Raw genomic sequence first — 15,407 nt, 5'->3', positions numbered from 1 at the left:
AGTTGAGGGAGATAGCAGCTATCGAGGAGAGAAGGGGAAACAGAGTAAGAATAGGGTATGAAAAGATCTGGATAGAAGGGAAAATGTGGAAGTGGGATGAGATAGGAGAGGTGCTTAGGGACGGTGCAGGGAGAGAGAGGGAATAGGGGCAAAGGGAGGGGAGGGGAGAAGTAGGGGAAGGCGATAGGGGAAGGACGAATAGGGAATAGAATAAGGTAAAATAGGATAAGGTCAAGTGAAGATAAGGATAAAGAATAAGAAAAGGATATGAGGGAAAGTAAGGGAATGGCAAGGCAACGGCACAGGGCACAGGCAAGTAGAAAATAAGTAAGGATGAGGTTGGAAGTAAGAATAGGATAAGAATAGGTTAAGAAAACATGTAAAAATATGGTAAGGGGAGAGGAAAATGGAAGTCTTTGTAACCCCAAGGGAAACAATAAATATTACATACATATACATGATTATTAAAAATTTCTAATATAGAACTATTGAACTAAGAAAATATTAATTTCTCATAGTGAACAGTTATTTGTGAGTGGTGTCAATTACTTTATCAGGTCCTCCATTTTGTTTGCTCAAAATTTTTATTCTAGATTTGAAATCCGCGAGCTCAAAACCACACATTTAGCGATTTTCCCCAAAATCGGATGCTTCTTAATAACGAAAATAGTCACTTCCGGTCCACCATTTTGTTTTTTCAAAATTTTTATTACGGATTTGAAATCTGCGAGCTCATAACCGTACATTCAGCGATTTTTCCCCAAATCGGATTCTTTTTAGTAACGAAAATAGTCACCTCTGGTCCGCCATTTTGTTTTTTTTAAATTTTTATTCTAGGTTTGAAATCAGCGAGCTTATAACCATACATTTAGCGATTTTGCCCTAAATTGGATGCTTTTTTGTAACGAAAATAGTCACTTCCGGTCCACCATTTTGTTTTTTCAAAATTTTTATTCGAGACTTGAAGTCAGCGAGTTCAAAAACTAAATAATCACCTTCCAAATTTCAAGTACCCGCGTTTCCGTATGATTGCCCACCTTCCCGAAATCCAGCCCACTGTGCGCCGTCAGGTATTCCATGGTTCAAACAAATGCGGTAGAAGAATCCTTGTGTTCGGTCTTCAACTGTGTTTTTTTTTTTTGCAGGTGTGCAGTAAACCAGGCCTCCCTCACTCATACGCCATTACTTGGTTTTCGGCTTGGATTGATATTTCATTCCTCAAGAACCTGCGTAGCTGAGCTTAAACGAAGCAGGAAGAAGTAAAAATGAACGTAGAAAAGTCGTACATTACATCACCTAGTTGTGAGAAAAAAAAAAAACAATTACAACAGCAAACCGAAATTTTTATTTTTTTTCAAATCAACCTATTTTAGAATAAAAAATAAAGAAAACTGTTGAAAGAATTCAAAAAAAAAAATATCGTCTATCCACCTGCGAAATCACCAACGCCGTGTGAACACTAGGGTTTTAATGGCATGAATAAAACGGAGCGTACGCTAAGGTCACATCATGATCAAAGGACTCAAGCGCCTTGTCACAGATCAACGCTTAATACTACCCAAATTTTTGAAAGAAAAGAGCGGAACCTCACCCTTCATCAATGTCAGCGAAACTCGAAAATGAAATTTCGACTGTGCATCAAAAGTCCCATTGTTCACACGGAGACTTAATCAATTTAATTTCTGTAATGCGTTTTGGAAAACATAGTTAATACTTTTTCATCGCGTTACGATGATTACGTCATTTTCACAGTTTCTGGATTTTCTCACTCACACCTAGTATTTAAGATTACGTCAATCGACGTTTATACAACAAAACATTATGGGCTGTTCTCCCCATTTACTCGCTTGCATCGCATTGTGCGCGCACTTGAGTTAGCGGATCCCCACATTACCTAAGCTGTCAATAACGTAACAATCAACGTGTAACCTTGGTTGTCTTTACTCTGGGCGATAGATATCGTGGCCATGGTGGCACGTCGGTAAAAATTAAGGAAAGGTTGGACATGAGCTCTTGTAATACCGTATGGGTAACTGTGCCCGAAAATAAATACCGTTTTGTGCAATATAAATATTATACCCGAATCCTAGTACATGCATATTCAGTAATTCAAGAGGTGTATGCAGTAAAATTTAATACGATTCCACCAAGTACACTTAAAACCAGGTTTCACACATTTTCTTCGAGCTCTGTTCGCATGTCCAAAATTTGTTGTAAGGTATGGATAAGGTTATGCTGATTGCGAACAATTTGTGAATGTGCTTATTAGTACACGTAATCGGACAACATCAACGTTGAGTTTCATACACCGCAAAATCCATACGTTTCCTGCACCAACCAGTCTCTATTGTAACGTATCCAAGCCATAAAATTCGATAAAATTTAGTAAACATGACTATTTATGCGCCTCTGAAGGAAATCAGAGCACTGTACAGCGCTGCCCAGATTTTGCATGAACACATGATTGCACGCATAGAGGTGTTTACTTGTACGATACGTTCAACGAGTATTACTCCATGTGTAATGCAATCTCATTCTGCAAATGATTTTTACCATGAAAATGCATATGCTACAGTACTCTTATTAAACCACAAGTTTCGTTGCGAAGAACAATATAAGCAGAAACAATTACAGATCTATATTTTATAATGTGAGGTGCGTGCGCGTTTGTGTGCATTAGTGTGTGTGTATGTGCGCGCGCGCGCGCTCTGTGCATGTAGATGGGTGATATATATTTCATCTTATTGTTTAACAATACGAGAATAATTATTGAGATGTCGACCACATGAAAGCTCAATCCATCACATAGTTCAATTGAGTAGTTCTTTCATTTTTAACACAACGCCTATTCGCAATATCACTCAAAGTTTTCAGAAATTCTGCATTTTGAGTAGGTGAATCTCAAACCATGTAAACTACATGACAAGTATTTTACATTGCGTTTTCCAGCTGAGTTTTCTGTACAATAAGTTTTATCACACTCGGTGATGTATTTTGTTGAATGACATAACTATAAAACTTCCGTAGTGTTCGATAAAGTTTGGCATTGTCGATTTTATTCACAATTATTTCGAACGTATTCGTATCTGCCTTCACATCGCACAAAATCAGTTCAGGTAACGAATAAACACTGTCTTGTACTCATGATTGTAGTCCAACAATTTTGGTGATGTGATGAATTCGGATTGATCTAGCCCACTCGATGATTGCTGGGATCAAAGTTCGCAGGGAAGATCAGGAAACGCCATAAGTACAGGCAGCGTTTTCAAGTAGACTTATTTTTTCCTCCGGGAGTATAGCTGCTTTCTGCCATTCGTCCCTGACCTGCGCATAATAAATGAACCTGTTATATGTTTATGTATATGAAGTATTACTATCGTTGGAAAGAGTGTATATAAAAGAAACGAGATGTTGAAATGTGTCTAATAGGAATCAATTTGTGAGACATTACTGGAAATGAAATTCACAGGGTTTCCGGCTAGGAATAAAGGGAACAGAAGAGCTTTCTGATGCACGAAGCATAACATTTTGAGCTACAATCATCGAACGCCACTAACGTATCAAGAAACTGGCCAAAGATACCGCAATAACAAGCTTACAGCTTATTACAATGAGAATTATCAGATAGTCCCCCCCTTCATGATTTTAGGCCGCGTTTCGAAATTTCCATTAGATTGCGGGTTTGAAGGGGACACATTTGAGCTCAACCTAGAATCAATCCGTTAAATATAAGTTATTGTGTTGTTGCATAAGGTGAAATTACCCGTTACGCCCATCATTTCCTGATCTAGTAGTCATCATAGATGAAAATAAATGCCTTAACTATCAAATGTTATGGAGTGAACAAGAAACAATTCTATGTCAGACTTTGAACTGTAATCACGTACGGCCTGTTGAAGCATTTTTTCCCACCTTTTGATCTTGTTGCTGGTTTGATTGCTTTAATAGTTCACGAGCATTTATTTATATATGATACGAGTGGAGGCTGTAACAGTTGGTGTCGGAAACATGATATTTGAGCTGTGCAAGTGATTCAATTCACTACGCGATTTTGAAACTAAGTAGAGCTCAGAACACTTGCGCTCGTCGATGGAGAAGCTCCTGTGGGGACAATTCTTCTTTGGGAGAAGCCACGCGAGTTTCTGAGTCGGCTACAGTATCCAATGTTACGTCGCTCACTCGAATGGTTATCTCACAACAAATTAAACGACACGACGCTGCCCCTCTCCGTCAACAACAACTTCCAGAAGCTGTAAATCAGCTACAACTGCGGCTCCTCTTAACGGTAGCCGAACGACAGCGCGAGGCAGCTGAACGGTGACAAAAAAAAAAAAAAAAAAAAACACGAAGCAGCAACAGCACTAATGTCTCCAGTTTCTGCAAGAACAACATTTACAGCAACGGATGATCCTCAAGACGCACTCGCGTTCCAAAACCCGGAATCGAGACTGGCTCCAGTTCTTAAGACCAAATAAAGGAAAGATAGGTCTGGAGATAAAACACAAACTCCGCGGCCTTTCCTCCTCCTGTTTCATCTCACGCTGTCCAAATGGTGCAGGATCAATTTTCGTGCAGGATTATTCAAGGCTTGAGTATTTTTCTAGGGAAACAGAAGTATCCCTTCTTACTTACAAAAAGAACTGGCAGGGTATAATCCGTGAATTTGCACGAGAATTCGCAGGAAGAAAGAGTAATGAAAATGAACGAACATCTATTTTCGGTTATTTGTAGACACTGGCCCGTGTATAAGAAAATTACGGTCGAAGTTTTAACGCCATTTCATAAGTCTGCGTGCGCTCCTTGCTCAAGGGGATTGGTGGCGCAGTGGCTCGCATTACGGCGTCGGGAATTGTCTCTTCGTGTTCAAGTCACACGAACAAAACACGAAGGCACTTTTGCCGCAGTCACATTTCTCGGTATGAATGTTCAAAAATAATAATACTTGATATTATGCATTTGTCATTTCCAATTATCTTTAAACCTCGTATCCTGTAGCACAATTTTGAACTAACTGACAATTGCTTCGGAATAATGAATTGTAATTATAATAAAGCGTCCTTGTACTTATCAATAAAATAAAGAACGATGAGGAATAAAGAAAATAAAGAAAATTCGTGAAGTAAACTTTGACGAAAAAAACGAAAAAAAAACACGAGACGCAAAATCTTGAAATCGTAACGTCAGTCACTGCCCCACCAATCCGGTTGAGCAAGGAGTGTGCGAAGGGGCTCATGACGTAACATCGAGACTTTATGAGATTGATGAGACTGATATTGAGACTTTATTTGACATTTTTTCGGAAACGGTCGAGTGTCTGTGGGTAAGCTGAAATATGTGTTCGATAATCTTCAAAATTCATGGGTAACCCCTGACGGGTTCTCCTTATCAGCCTCAAATGCACGAAGAGGCTACTTTCTGTGTGTGTCTCTCTCGTCCAGTAGCTCACACCAACCGTGTCAAAATTCGTAGTAGCGAATCGCCGCCAAGTTACCTTGAAGGCAAGAGCCAGCCGAGAATTATTTACCCGGCCGAACTACTTCCCTATCTTCCTGTATGAAACCAACCAGTTATGTCTCAGGAACGTGTGAATATTTTTGAATTACACTGACACAGCTGGTACTCCCTGACATTATAATCTTGGCGTGAGAGTCTGATCGAAACCTGTCGAAAGGTTTGCACAGTATTAGCTGTCAAAGATAATAAAAAAACAATATTTTTCTTCTTTTCTACGCCAGAGCGTCTTGTGAATACAATTGCTATGAAACGAGTATACCAACCGACTTCAAGTTTAAAACACAAAAATTTGGCATCAAAATCTTGTCACCTATTCATTTTATCATGGATCTGAATCCGTTTTTAGCTGCTATAGCATCATAAAATTGCAAAGTGTGTCGATGAAAAGTTAGCCGCTAGGTAGAGCAGTTAATAATATAACCCTCCGATGGTATTGTTGATCGTTCAGCCGTAATGGCCGCCCCTGGTGCTGTCACGCTAGTCACATTGTCGATCGTAGAAATATTTATAATAAATTATTATTATTCATTGATATGCAGTCCGATCTTGGAATTATAAATTTGGTGAAAATCGGTCATGCTGATCGCTTTATGAAATAAGTGAGTAAGTGAACAGCGATCTAGTGTCGTAAAAGCGAAAAAATACGATAATTGTAGTTTTAAACCGATTCATGTTAATTTTCAGTGACATTTGCATTTCGAACTCTTGTGATTGCACAGATAAAATCTTCTGAGCTAGGTATCGATAAAGAATCGAACTAACGAAGATGCGGTATTCTGCAATCGATCCGAATTTGCCAAACAGACTGAATAACTATGAGATGGCTAGCAAGAGAATACCCAAGAGAAAGTTTTTCGTTCGTCATGGATCTCACTAAGCAATGCTAACCGAAGCCAGTGGAAGAATAGTCATAATGCCTCCAACCAGACAGTATGTTACGGACGTTGATTCTCATTAGATTACGTTTATTTACATGACATGTGGAAGATGAATGGATCAGTCTCAACTATTCCATTTTTACCAAGGGCATGACTAATTTATTTATTAATTTGTATGTTTTCTACCATTACTTAGAATATGTCCGAATTACCAATCCGATACACTAGACAACCACGATGCTTCAAATTGATTACAAACCATGCAATCAAAAACGAAGTCTGAATATATAAAGTGTACTTCCTCTTCGAGCACAACTGTAAGAATGTCTGTAAGTGTGTTTGCATTTTGGAATCTTACGCTTCTGATGCGAAGCCCGTAAGACAGTCAATGACCGTCTAATATTGAAATGCGGATATGCATTATCAATATTAATATTAATCACGAGGCATTTTTCATTGTTGAACATATAATTTTGAAAAACTGGTAAATTCGAAAAATTAAGGACGGAGCCAGGAATCGAACCTGGTATCTAGAGATGCTTTACCTGAGCCTTACTCCACTAGACCACCTAGCCGCCCTGACTCTGATTCGAAAAATTAACGACGGAGCCAGGAATCGAACCTGGTATCTAGAGATGCTTTACCGGAGCCTTACTCCACTAGACCACCTAGCCGCCCTGACTCTGATGTCGTTAATTCCTCTCATCACCAGTAAGTTCAAATTTGTTTTCTTGTGCTGTGACAGTATGTGTGAATATATAAAGTGTTCTTCCTCTTCGAGCACAACTGTAAGAAAGTCTGTAAGTGTGCTTACATTTTGGAATCTTACGCTTCTGATGCGAAGCCCGTAAGACAGTCAATGACCGTCTGATATTGGAATGCGGATAAGCATTATCAATATCAATATTAATCACGAGGCATTTTTCATTGTTGATCATATAATTTTGAAAAACTGATGAATTCGAAAAATTAATTCGATAATGCATATCCGCATTTCAATATTAGACGGTCAATGACTGTCTTACGGGCTTCGCATCAGAAGCGTAAGATTCCAAAATGTAAACACACTCACAGACATTCTTACAGTTGTGCTCGAAGAGGAAGAACACTTTATATATTTACACATACTGTCACAGCACAAGAAAACAAATTTGAACTTACTGGTGATGAGAGGAATTAACGACATCAGAGTCAGGGCGGCTAGGTGGTCTAGTGGAGTAAGGCTCCGGTAAAGCATCTCTAGATACCAGGTTCGATTCCTGGCTCCGTCGTTAATTTTTCGATTTTACCAGTTTTTCGAAATTGTATGTTCAACAATGAAAAATGCCTCGTGATTAATATTAATATTGATAATGCATATCCGCATTCCAATATCAGACGGTCATTGACTGTCTTACGGGCTTCGCATCAGAAGCGTCAGATTCCAAAATGTAAACACACTTACAGACATTCTTACAGTTGTGCTCGAAGAGGAAGAACACTTTATATATTCACACATACTGTCACAGCACAAGAAAACAAATTTGAACTTACTGGTGATGAGAGGAATTAACGACATCAGAGTCAGGGCGGCTAGGTGGTCTAGTGGAGTAAGGCTCCGGTAAAGCATCTCTAGATACCAGGTTCGATTCCTGGCTCCGTCGTTAATTTATCGAATTTACCAGTTTTTCAAAATTATATGTTCAAAAACACAGTCTGTCTGCTGATTCGAATCTCACAGTTGACATGAATACACTGCTATATTTCATATCTGCTACGTAGCCTTGATTCATATAAAATACGCTTTAAGAATGAGGAGCGACAGAGTGAAACCTTTTCTTCGATTGGTTATTATTTTGTGTTTTACAGTTACTCGGACCATTAGTATTCTACTATCAATCCATTTAAACAAAAAGATGTATTACTATAGCGTGACGACATTACAAAACAAAAGGTGGCCCGCAGGTGATGCAAAAGTTAATGCACCATGTATCTTGTCAGAATGAATGACACCACGAGACTACCTGTTGTTATTTTTCAGGAATAGGAAGCGGGTAATAATTTTTTTTATTTAATGACACACTGCAGATTGATTCAAAACGATAAGCCAATTTTATTAATTAAAAGAAAATGAACGTGTTCTTCACCACGTGATACATTGACCGGAACAGACTCTTTCTCGTTCTATCTTTTGTACATGCTCAGGTACACCAGCGCTCCTCTCGTATTATACTCGCACTGACGCCTTTCTTTCAATGGCGCTCACAGGTGCGCGAGATTCGAGTGTGACAAACTCTCATCCAACACTACCAACTACCAACTTAACATATCGATAGTTCGGCAACATTAACTGCTTATCAAGAACACTGATATGAATGTAAATACCTGTAGTGAAATGGTATGCTATACATTTCTATATTCAATAAGTTACCTGAAATGATACATACAAACGCAGTGATGAGTCGTCATCTTTTGTTTGTTTCATCCAACTGCATACTTTTCACAGTCACTCGGACGATTCCTATTCGATTATCAATTCGTTGAAACAGACAAATATTGAACTCCAACATGATAACTTCCCCGCACAAACGACGATCGATAGCTGTTCTGGAGTTAGCACTCACATATCTTTTATTGTCCTGAACCAATCTCCACTAGCCTGACAACTGCTAACTTTATCTGCCTATCCATCTGCACTGCTGGCTTTCTAGCGACATGTCTATATAGTTTCAATATTTCACTTCAAACGGCACGCACTGAGCAAAATATTATTGCTAAATCACTGATTATCGTATAGAACAATTTTTTCTGTACGATGTTTCTGCAAGCTCCGCCTACCATCATCAGGTTTCTTTCATGAAATCAATAACAATTCATCACATTAATTACAATTGCTCACTCAATTTCAAGCTACAACCGTTACACGGCAGAAACTTTTTTTTTGATCCCCATTACATATCAATACTTTCAACTATATGCTTATTTCTTAGTTTACGTAAATTCCAGAATTTTATATTTTTATATTACAGTTTAATCTAATATGGATGAATAATTCATTTACACTTACATAAATTAATATTCATTAACGCTTGCGGTATTTATCACATGGTGTACATAGAAGTAGTGAATTCCAACCTAAATATAATATCTAAACTATTGTCCTCATAGTCAATTTAATAATCATATTTAGAAGTCAAGTGCATATTTACATATTTATTTGCGTACTGGCGGAATTTTTTGAACAAGTCTATACCAAATTTTATGAACCGTTAGATGATGTCCGAATAGAGGTGGCTCAGGTTTGTCTATCTTTGACTTTCACCAACGGATTCAAATCTGCATATTATAAATGCAATCGTATAATTGTGTAGTGACTAATTGCATGTTCCTTATTTTTTATGTGATCGTTATTTTGCTTATTTCTCTACAGAAAACTGAATTGTTCTTATTATTAATTCTTTGAAAGAAATTATACTCACAAGGAAGGCATCCCAGCTCGAACTCTCCAATTTGATTTCTTTTGTAATATGTTATAGTAGACTAAAAACTAAGTGACACGCGTTTTTTTTTTTTATCGGCAATGAAACACTTTAAGGGGGTGAAGCCACCCTTTAAGGTGAAGCATGTCAAGGGGCTATTCGGCAGTTTCATCTACAAGAACATAATATTTTTCAACCAAACCAACTGGAAAAGTTTGCTCACAAAGAGAAATGAAAAATGTATTTTTCTCATGAAAATAAACAAAAACTTTAAGGGGGTGAGCCAGCCCTAAATATAATCACATTTATGTAAAAAATTGTCAAATTCAAGTCTAAGAACCTGAAAAAATATATATAGCGTATGAATACAAACGAAATTTACATGATTTTGGATTTTCCTGAAAAAAAATATTGGCCGGGGCAACTACCCCCGAACGCTGTTTATCTTGCGTGTATGCAAAAAATTGTCAAATTCGAGTCTGAGAATCTGAAAAATATACAATGCGTAGGAACACGATGGAAATACGACATATACGGATTTTTTCGAAAAAAAATATTCAAAGGCTTAACTACCCCTGAACGCTGTATATCTTACGTGCACGCAAAAAATGCTTCAATTTAAGTCTAAGAATCTGAAAAAATATATATTGCGTATGGACATGAAGGAAATATGACATGTCTTTGGATTTTCTTGACCATAAATACTGAACGGAACTACTCTTAAAATGCTTTCAATTGTTGAGGTTTTTTTTTATTCTCTCACTTTATCATCAAAGGCTCAAAAATAAATCATCTGAAACAAAGACAATGTGATGTTTCGAATGAATTTTAATACGTTTTACTGGTATAACTTGTCATTACGAAAATTATAAACAAAACATTATTAATTTTCGAATCTTGAACAACAATGATGGTCGTCGAAAAAGTGTTTAAAGCACAAGGATACACCGTGAATAACAGCAATGCCTGTGCAGCCTTCGATTTCGCAATGGAATTTACGAGAATCCCCGAAACTGAAATCAACTGGATTTTCCAATTTTTCTAGTTTTTCATCAATGTATCCAGATTTATACCAAGAGTATTTGGAAAGATTAATGTATCGCGGAGAGGATTATTTATTGATTGTGGACCAAAAATTGCAGTCTTACAATGTTTTTTCATAAATATTGACTGACTTTATGATTCATCAGAATGGCACTATCTGAAAAGTGTGGCACGAAATTTTTCCAAATTCAAAAACCGTATACATCTAGAGGTTGGATTTTTACCGTCGTCCCTGTTGGTATTAATTTTAGAATAATATTTCTATTTCGGGGTGTAGTTTCTGCTACTACTGTAAGACAGTGACCACTCCATAAATCAATTAGTAATACGCTGCTTTGTTCTACATTTTGAAAACACATTTCCATCAACCAAGTATCAAAGTGACCCGAAACAAATGAAAAGAAGCAAATGCGGCTTAAGGTATATTTTTGTGAGTAAGAATGTTAAATAAAAATTATTTTATATTTGTACCTGAAGTAATTTTTCGAGATTTTGATGCCGCTATATAGGTAATAATGGGTCTGAATAAATTCGCATGTACAACCGGCCTGAACTTGCCACTTTGTTCTTTTAACAACAAAAAGAGAGGTGATAAAAGTTTTCCTTCAGCTGATATCAGCGGTTGTATTATGTAACTATGGGTTGTAGATTTAACTGACTGGACAAGGCTTGCTTTTCTCCTTCGACAGCCAATGTTCTTCCCGAATGCATCCCGAGCTGGAATCCGCTTCGATCGAAATTGTACACATTTTGAATTCCAAAATTTGCTATATCGTGTTTAACATGAGCCACAAATTCATCTGCCTTCACTTTTGACCGTTCGGCATCTTCTGAAGTTTTTCTACTGATAAATTTATTGATTTTCCTATTCGGTGTGCGTGTTTATATCGATATAACCATTTTTTTGAAGCTGTAATCGGAAATCTTTATGGCCAATTTCTTTCTGGGCTTGTAAGGCCCTTTAGTGTAAATGATTATCATGAACGATGAAACCGGCGTCGACAGCTACTTTAGAATTATTCAACCTAATGTCACAAATTCTAGTGATTTTTTCACTGTAAATGCCACCTTTATTTAACGAATGAGCCCATTGTCGCAGTTGATCTGTAGATTTTACTCTTTAAAATTTTTTTCTTACAGTGTCAATGCGTAAATTTCTTTTTCATCCGCTTCTCCAAAAATCTACGGCTCTTGATTTATAACCGTACGATACATCTTCTTCGTCTTTCGTACACTCATTTGTAGATGGCACAGGCTTGATAGGTAAAAGTATACATAATGTCATCTTCTATTACTTGGGCATTAGTATCTTTGTATGGTTCTTGAAAACCTGGGGATTCTTCAATTCTTAATTCCACGTGATGAAATTCATTCACCGCGGCTACCCTAGTAGAAATTATGAGTGGGCGCTGGTCAGGCGCTGACTAGTTCAACTCGTTTCTGACTATTTTCTGAGGTGGCAAACTGCCCTGCGCCTGACTAGGGATGTTACACTTGGCCAGGCTAGCGCCTAACCAACCCAGCTGATGAGGCGCTTATCAGTGTTTCCTAAATATACCTATCCAGCGCGCCGTCAGCCCCTACTGATCACATTACACGGCTAAATTCAGTATTTAGATGGGTACTGAAAATAATGTAGAAACAAAATTCAATATCAAATATTTATTATTTACTTTATATTTATTGACATTAGTGTAATATGAATATTGATATGTAGGGGAGAGCGGGGTAAAGGGGGGCACCTCAGCCGATAAAAAAAAATTTCCGAAAATTCTAGGTTTCTTTATAATTGAAAATCTCGTTGAAAATATTTTTTTAAAAAATCGTAAATTTTTTTATCGATGATGTCAGAAATTAAAAATATATGTTTGTAATGATTTTTTTTTTTTTTTTGAAAATTTACGAAATGATTTTTTTTTTTTTAAGATTGTCAATCTAAAAAAAATCTAAAATTTCCGGATTTTTTTATTGGACGACGTGTCCCCTATACCCCGCTGCCCCGTTTGCCCCGCTCACCCTTACATATGTAAATATAGTCTGTCTTAATGATAAATATATCACTTGTTTCGAACAATTAAGTAGCATCTCAATATTATTTGTAGTTTTTGGTTATCATTTGGTACCGCATACAGCTCTACTATTGCTTTAGCAATAATTAATACATACTTTAATAGTTTTTTTAAAATCACATATAGTTTCAGTATTTTAGCAATAATTAATACTTGACTAGTTTTTTAACATCACATGTAGTTTCAGTATTATTTTAGCAATAATTAGTATTCCGATACGTTCTAAACAACGAATATTTTTGAGTTTGAACATTATTACTTTGGTTTGATTTTCTTGCAAGTCCTTGAGACCATACTGTTGTTTTATTAACATCAGTTTTCAAACATAAGTGGATCTGAATTCTCAAAGGTATCGTCAGTCCTCGGGCTAGCATTGTCCCTTTCCGGCAGGGAATTTTCATTTTCTGGTATAGCATTATTTTTTTTTTTCAGGTTAGCCTCTCGGCGTTCTTTTCTTTTTTTACGATTTCCATCCCAATCGATTGCGTTGCTGATTACATTTCCAAGCTGTTTGTAAAATACACTTTTTTTTATTGGTGATTTCCCGTTTTTAGCATGCTGTGCGTTTAGTACTCCTGGAAAAGCAATAATTATGGAAGTGAAACTAATATTCGTCTTCACTGTTAATTGTAAATATGCCTCAAAAATAAGCAGAATTTCACTAATTATTAGATTTATAACAAAGAATTGTTCACTCGACAGTAGTGATTGAAGTTTCAAAAATGTACCTTATATTCTGCTAGATGTTATTTTTTGCATAATTGGACAAACCCTCATCTTCAAATACTTAATCGAAGTCAACAGGTTCTACTTTCACCTTATCTAGCAACGTATGTATGAGACTTGACTGCTCGAAAATTATAACTGTTATCAGACTACACTACAAAAGGTGAACCACTGAACTAGTCGAGCCTTCGCAAATAAATCCTTTAAAGCCTTTTAAGATACATACTTATCAAATACAACATCAACATCATTACCCATTATGATTTTACAGAAGTTCGTCTCACTGAAGACTTCCTTGCCTTCTGTCTTTTTTACTGCAGTGAACAACAATAGTAGTGTTCTTGATAGGTAGTGTTTAGGCATCGACTTGATGCTTTTTGACAATACCCCATCCCGGTCGATATGCAGGTGTAAAGAGCGTGCCTGGAAAATGTATCGAAATGAAATGTAACAGTTTCAGTCTAAGTACAATAATAAGTTTATTAACCACTATCGATCACTAAAACTTACCACTCTGTTACGGAATCCAGAATTCTCTTTATTTAATTTTTCGTCAAAAATTACGAATTTCGCCATGTTTGATATAGGTATTTCCATGTCTTCAATCTCTTCTGGTAATTGAATATTTTGGGCACCATTGGTGACTTCAATGATATTGCGCAAGGATCGCACTTCCTTTACCAAATCCTGTACGTCAACGCTGAGAGACTTTAACATTCTTACAATATTCTCATCTAAAAATAAATAGGATTGCAAATTATACTACCATGAATAAAATCCAAGTCACAAATTTGGGAGATTAAGCCGTAATAATGAGTACGTGGTGTCTGAGACCTTTTGCCAATTGTGGTCCACTTATCAGATGTGTTGGTAGGTTTTTGGAATTCTGTGAACGAGTTGGCGAATACGAACTAGAACCTTGTGGGCCAGTATCATCATCGATCCCTTGCAACATAGCTGACTTGTGATAGTTTTCGGCTACTGAAAAGGTTATAAATTCTCTGACTTTTCATATTACACTATCTAATTCTGATTAATTGATGATTGCAAATGACTTTTACCACTTGTCGAGTGTGATTTTTTTGGTACCACATTTTTAGCTCTATGTGAACTTTGATGTTAACTAATGGAAGAAGCATTAGTTGAGGGGGTCTTGGATTGAACAAACTTCAATTTATTCTGCGTACCTAGAAAGATATATAGCGAGTTGTTTTGATTGTCTTATCAAAATTTGAACAATAAACGAATTACTTGTCATATCTAATTTTTTTCGCGGAAAGTCTTTCTTTGGTGCCGATTTTGGATAGTGACTTTTGGGCGAAGTATCGATTGGTTGTGATAAGGCACGCACATTGCTATTGTTAGAGTCGGGGGAGTGAGAGCAAGGACTTAGGGAATGCCGCTTTTTTTTACCCTTCATATCTCTTTGGTTTATTGGGAAGTCTTTCTTAGAACCTGGTTTTGGCTTCACACTTTTGGGCAAAGCATTGATGGCTTGGGATGAGGCACGTACATTGCAATCGTTGCAATCGGAAGAGTCTTGTGAGACACTTGGAGAACGTGCCTTTTTCTCCCAAAGTCTGTTTCTTGACTGCCGTACAGAACTTTTCTTAGTACTTCTGTCTGAACCATTGTCTGCAACTGCAGCTGTGGGATATAATTCCATTTAGCTAAAGAATGATTAATGACGTCTGACTAGTTCCTTAGTTGTGGAGATG

The 15,407-nt window shown here is 37.0% G+C and overlaps 2 protein-coding genes across 2 annotated transcripts in view; both read right to left on the bottom strand.

The window, feature by feature from the left end:
• Window positions 1-1,425: 1,425 nt before the first annotated feature.
• The window catches only part of LOC124185018 (dipeptidase 1-like), a 1,685,273-nt gene continuing 1,671,291 nt past the window's right edge, over window positions 1,426-15,407 (bottom strand). The window contains exon 13 of the mRNA XM_046575303.1: window positions 1,426-3,324. Within this exon, the coding sequence (XP_046431259.1) occupies window positions 3,235-3,324 (90 nt within the window). The 3' untranslated portion in view covers window positions 1,426-3,234. The remainder of the gene's footprint in view (window positions 3,325-15,407) is intronic.
• LOC124185022 lies at window positions 12,834-15,215 on the bottom strand. The gene is made up of 6 exons (XM_046575330.1): window positions 15,103-15,215; window positions 14,751-14,876; window positions 14,524-14,670; window positions 14,200-14,423; window positions 13,944-14,112; window positions 12,834-13,538 (listed from the first exon to the last, which is right to left on the bottom strand). The coding sequence occupies exons 3-6, from the start codon at window positions 14,642-14,644 to the stop codon at window positions 13,276-13,278; spliced, it is 777 nt and encodes a 258-aa protein (XP_046431286.1). The 5' UTR covers window positions 14,645-14,670; window positions 14,751-14,876; window positions 15,103-15,215; the 3' UTR covers window positions 12,834-13,275.

This window comes from Neodiprion fabricii, chromosome 6 (genome assembly GCF_021155785.1).
Source record: "Neodiprion fabricii isolate iyNeoFabr1 chromosome 6, iyNeoFabr1.1, whole genome shotgun sequence".
Lineage (NCBI taxonomy): Eukaryota > Metazoa > Arthropoda > Insecta > Hymenoptera > Diprionidae > Neodiprion > Neodiprion fabricii.
This window is presented reverse-complemented; position numbering and strand designations above follow the sequence as displayed.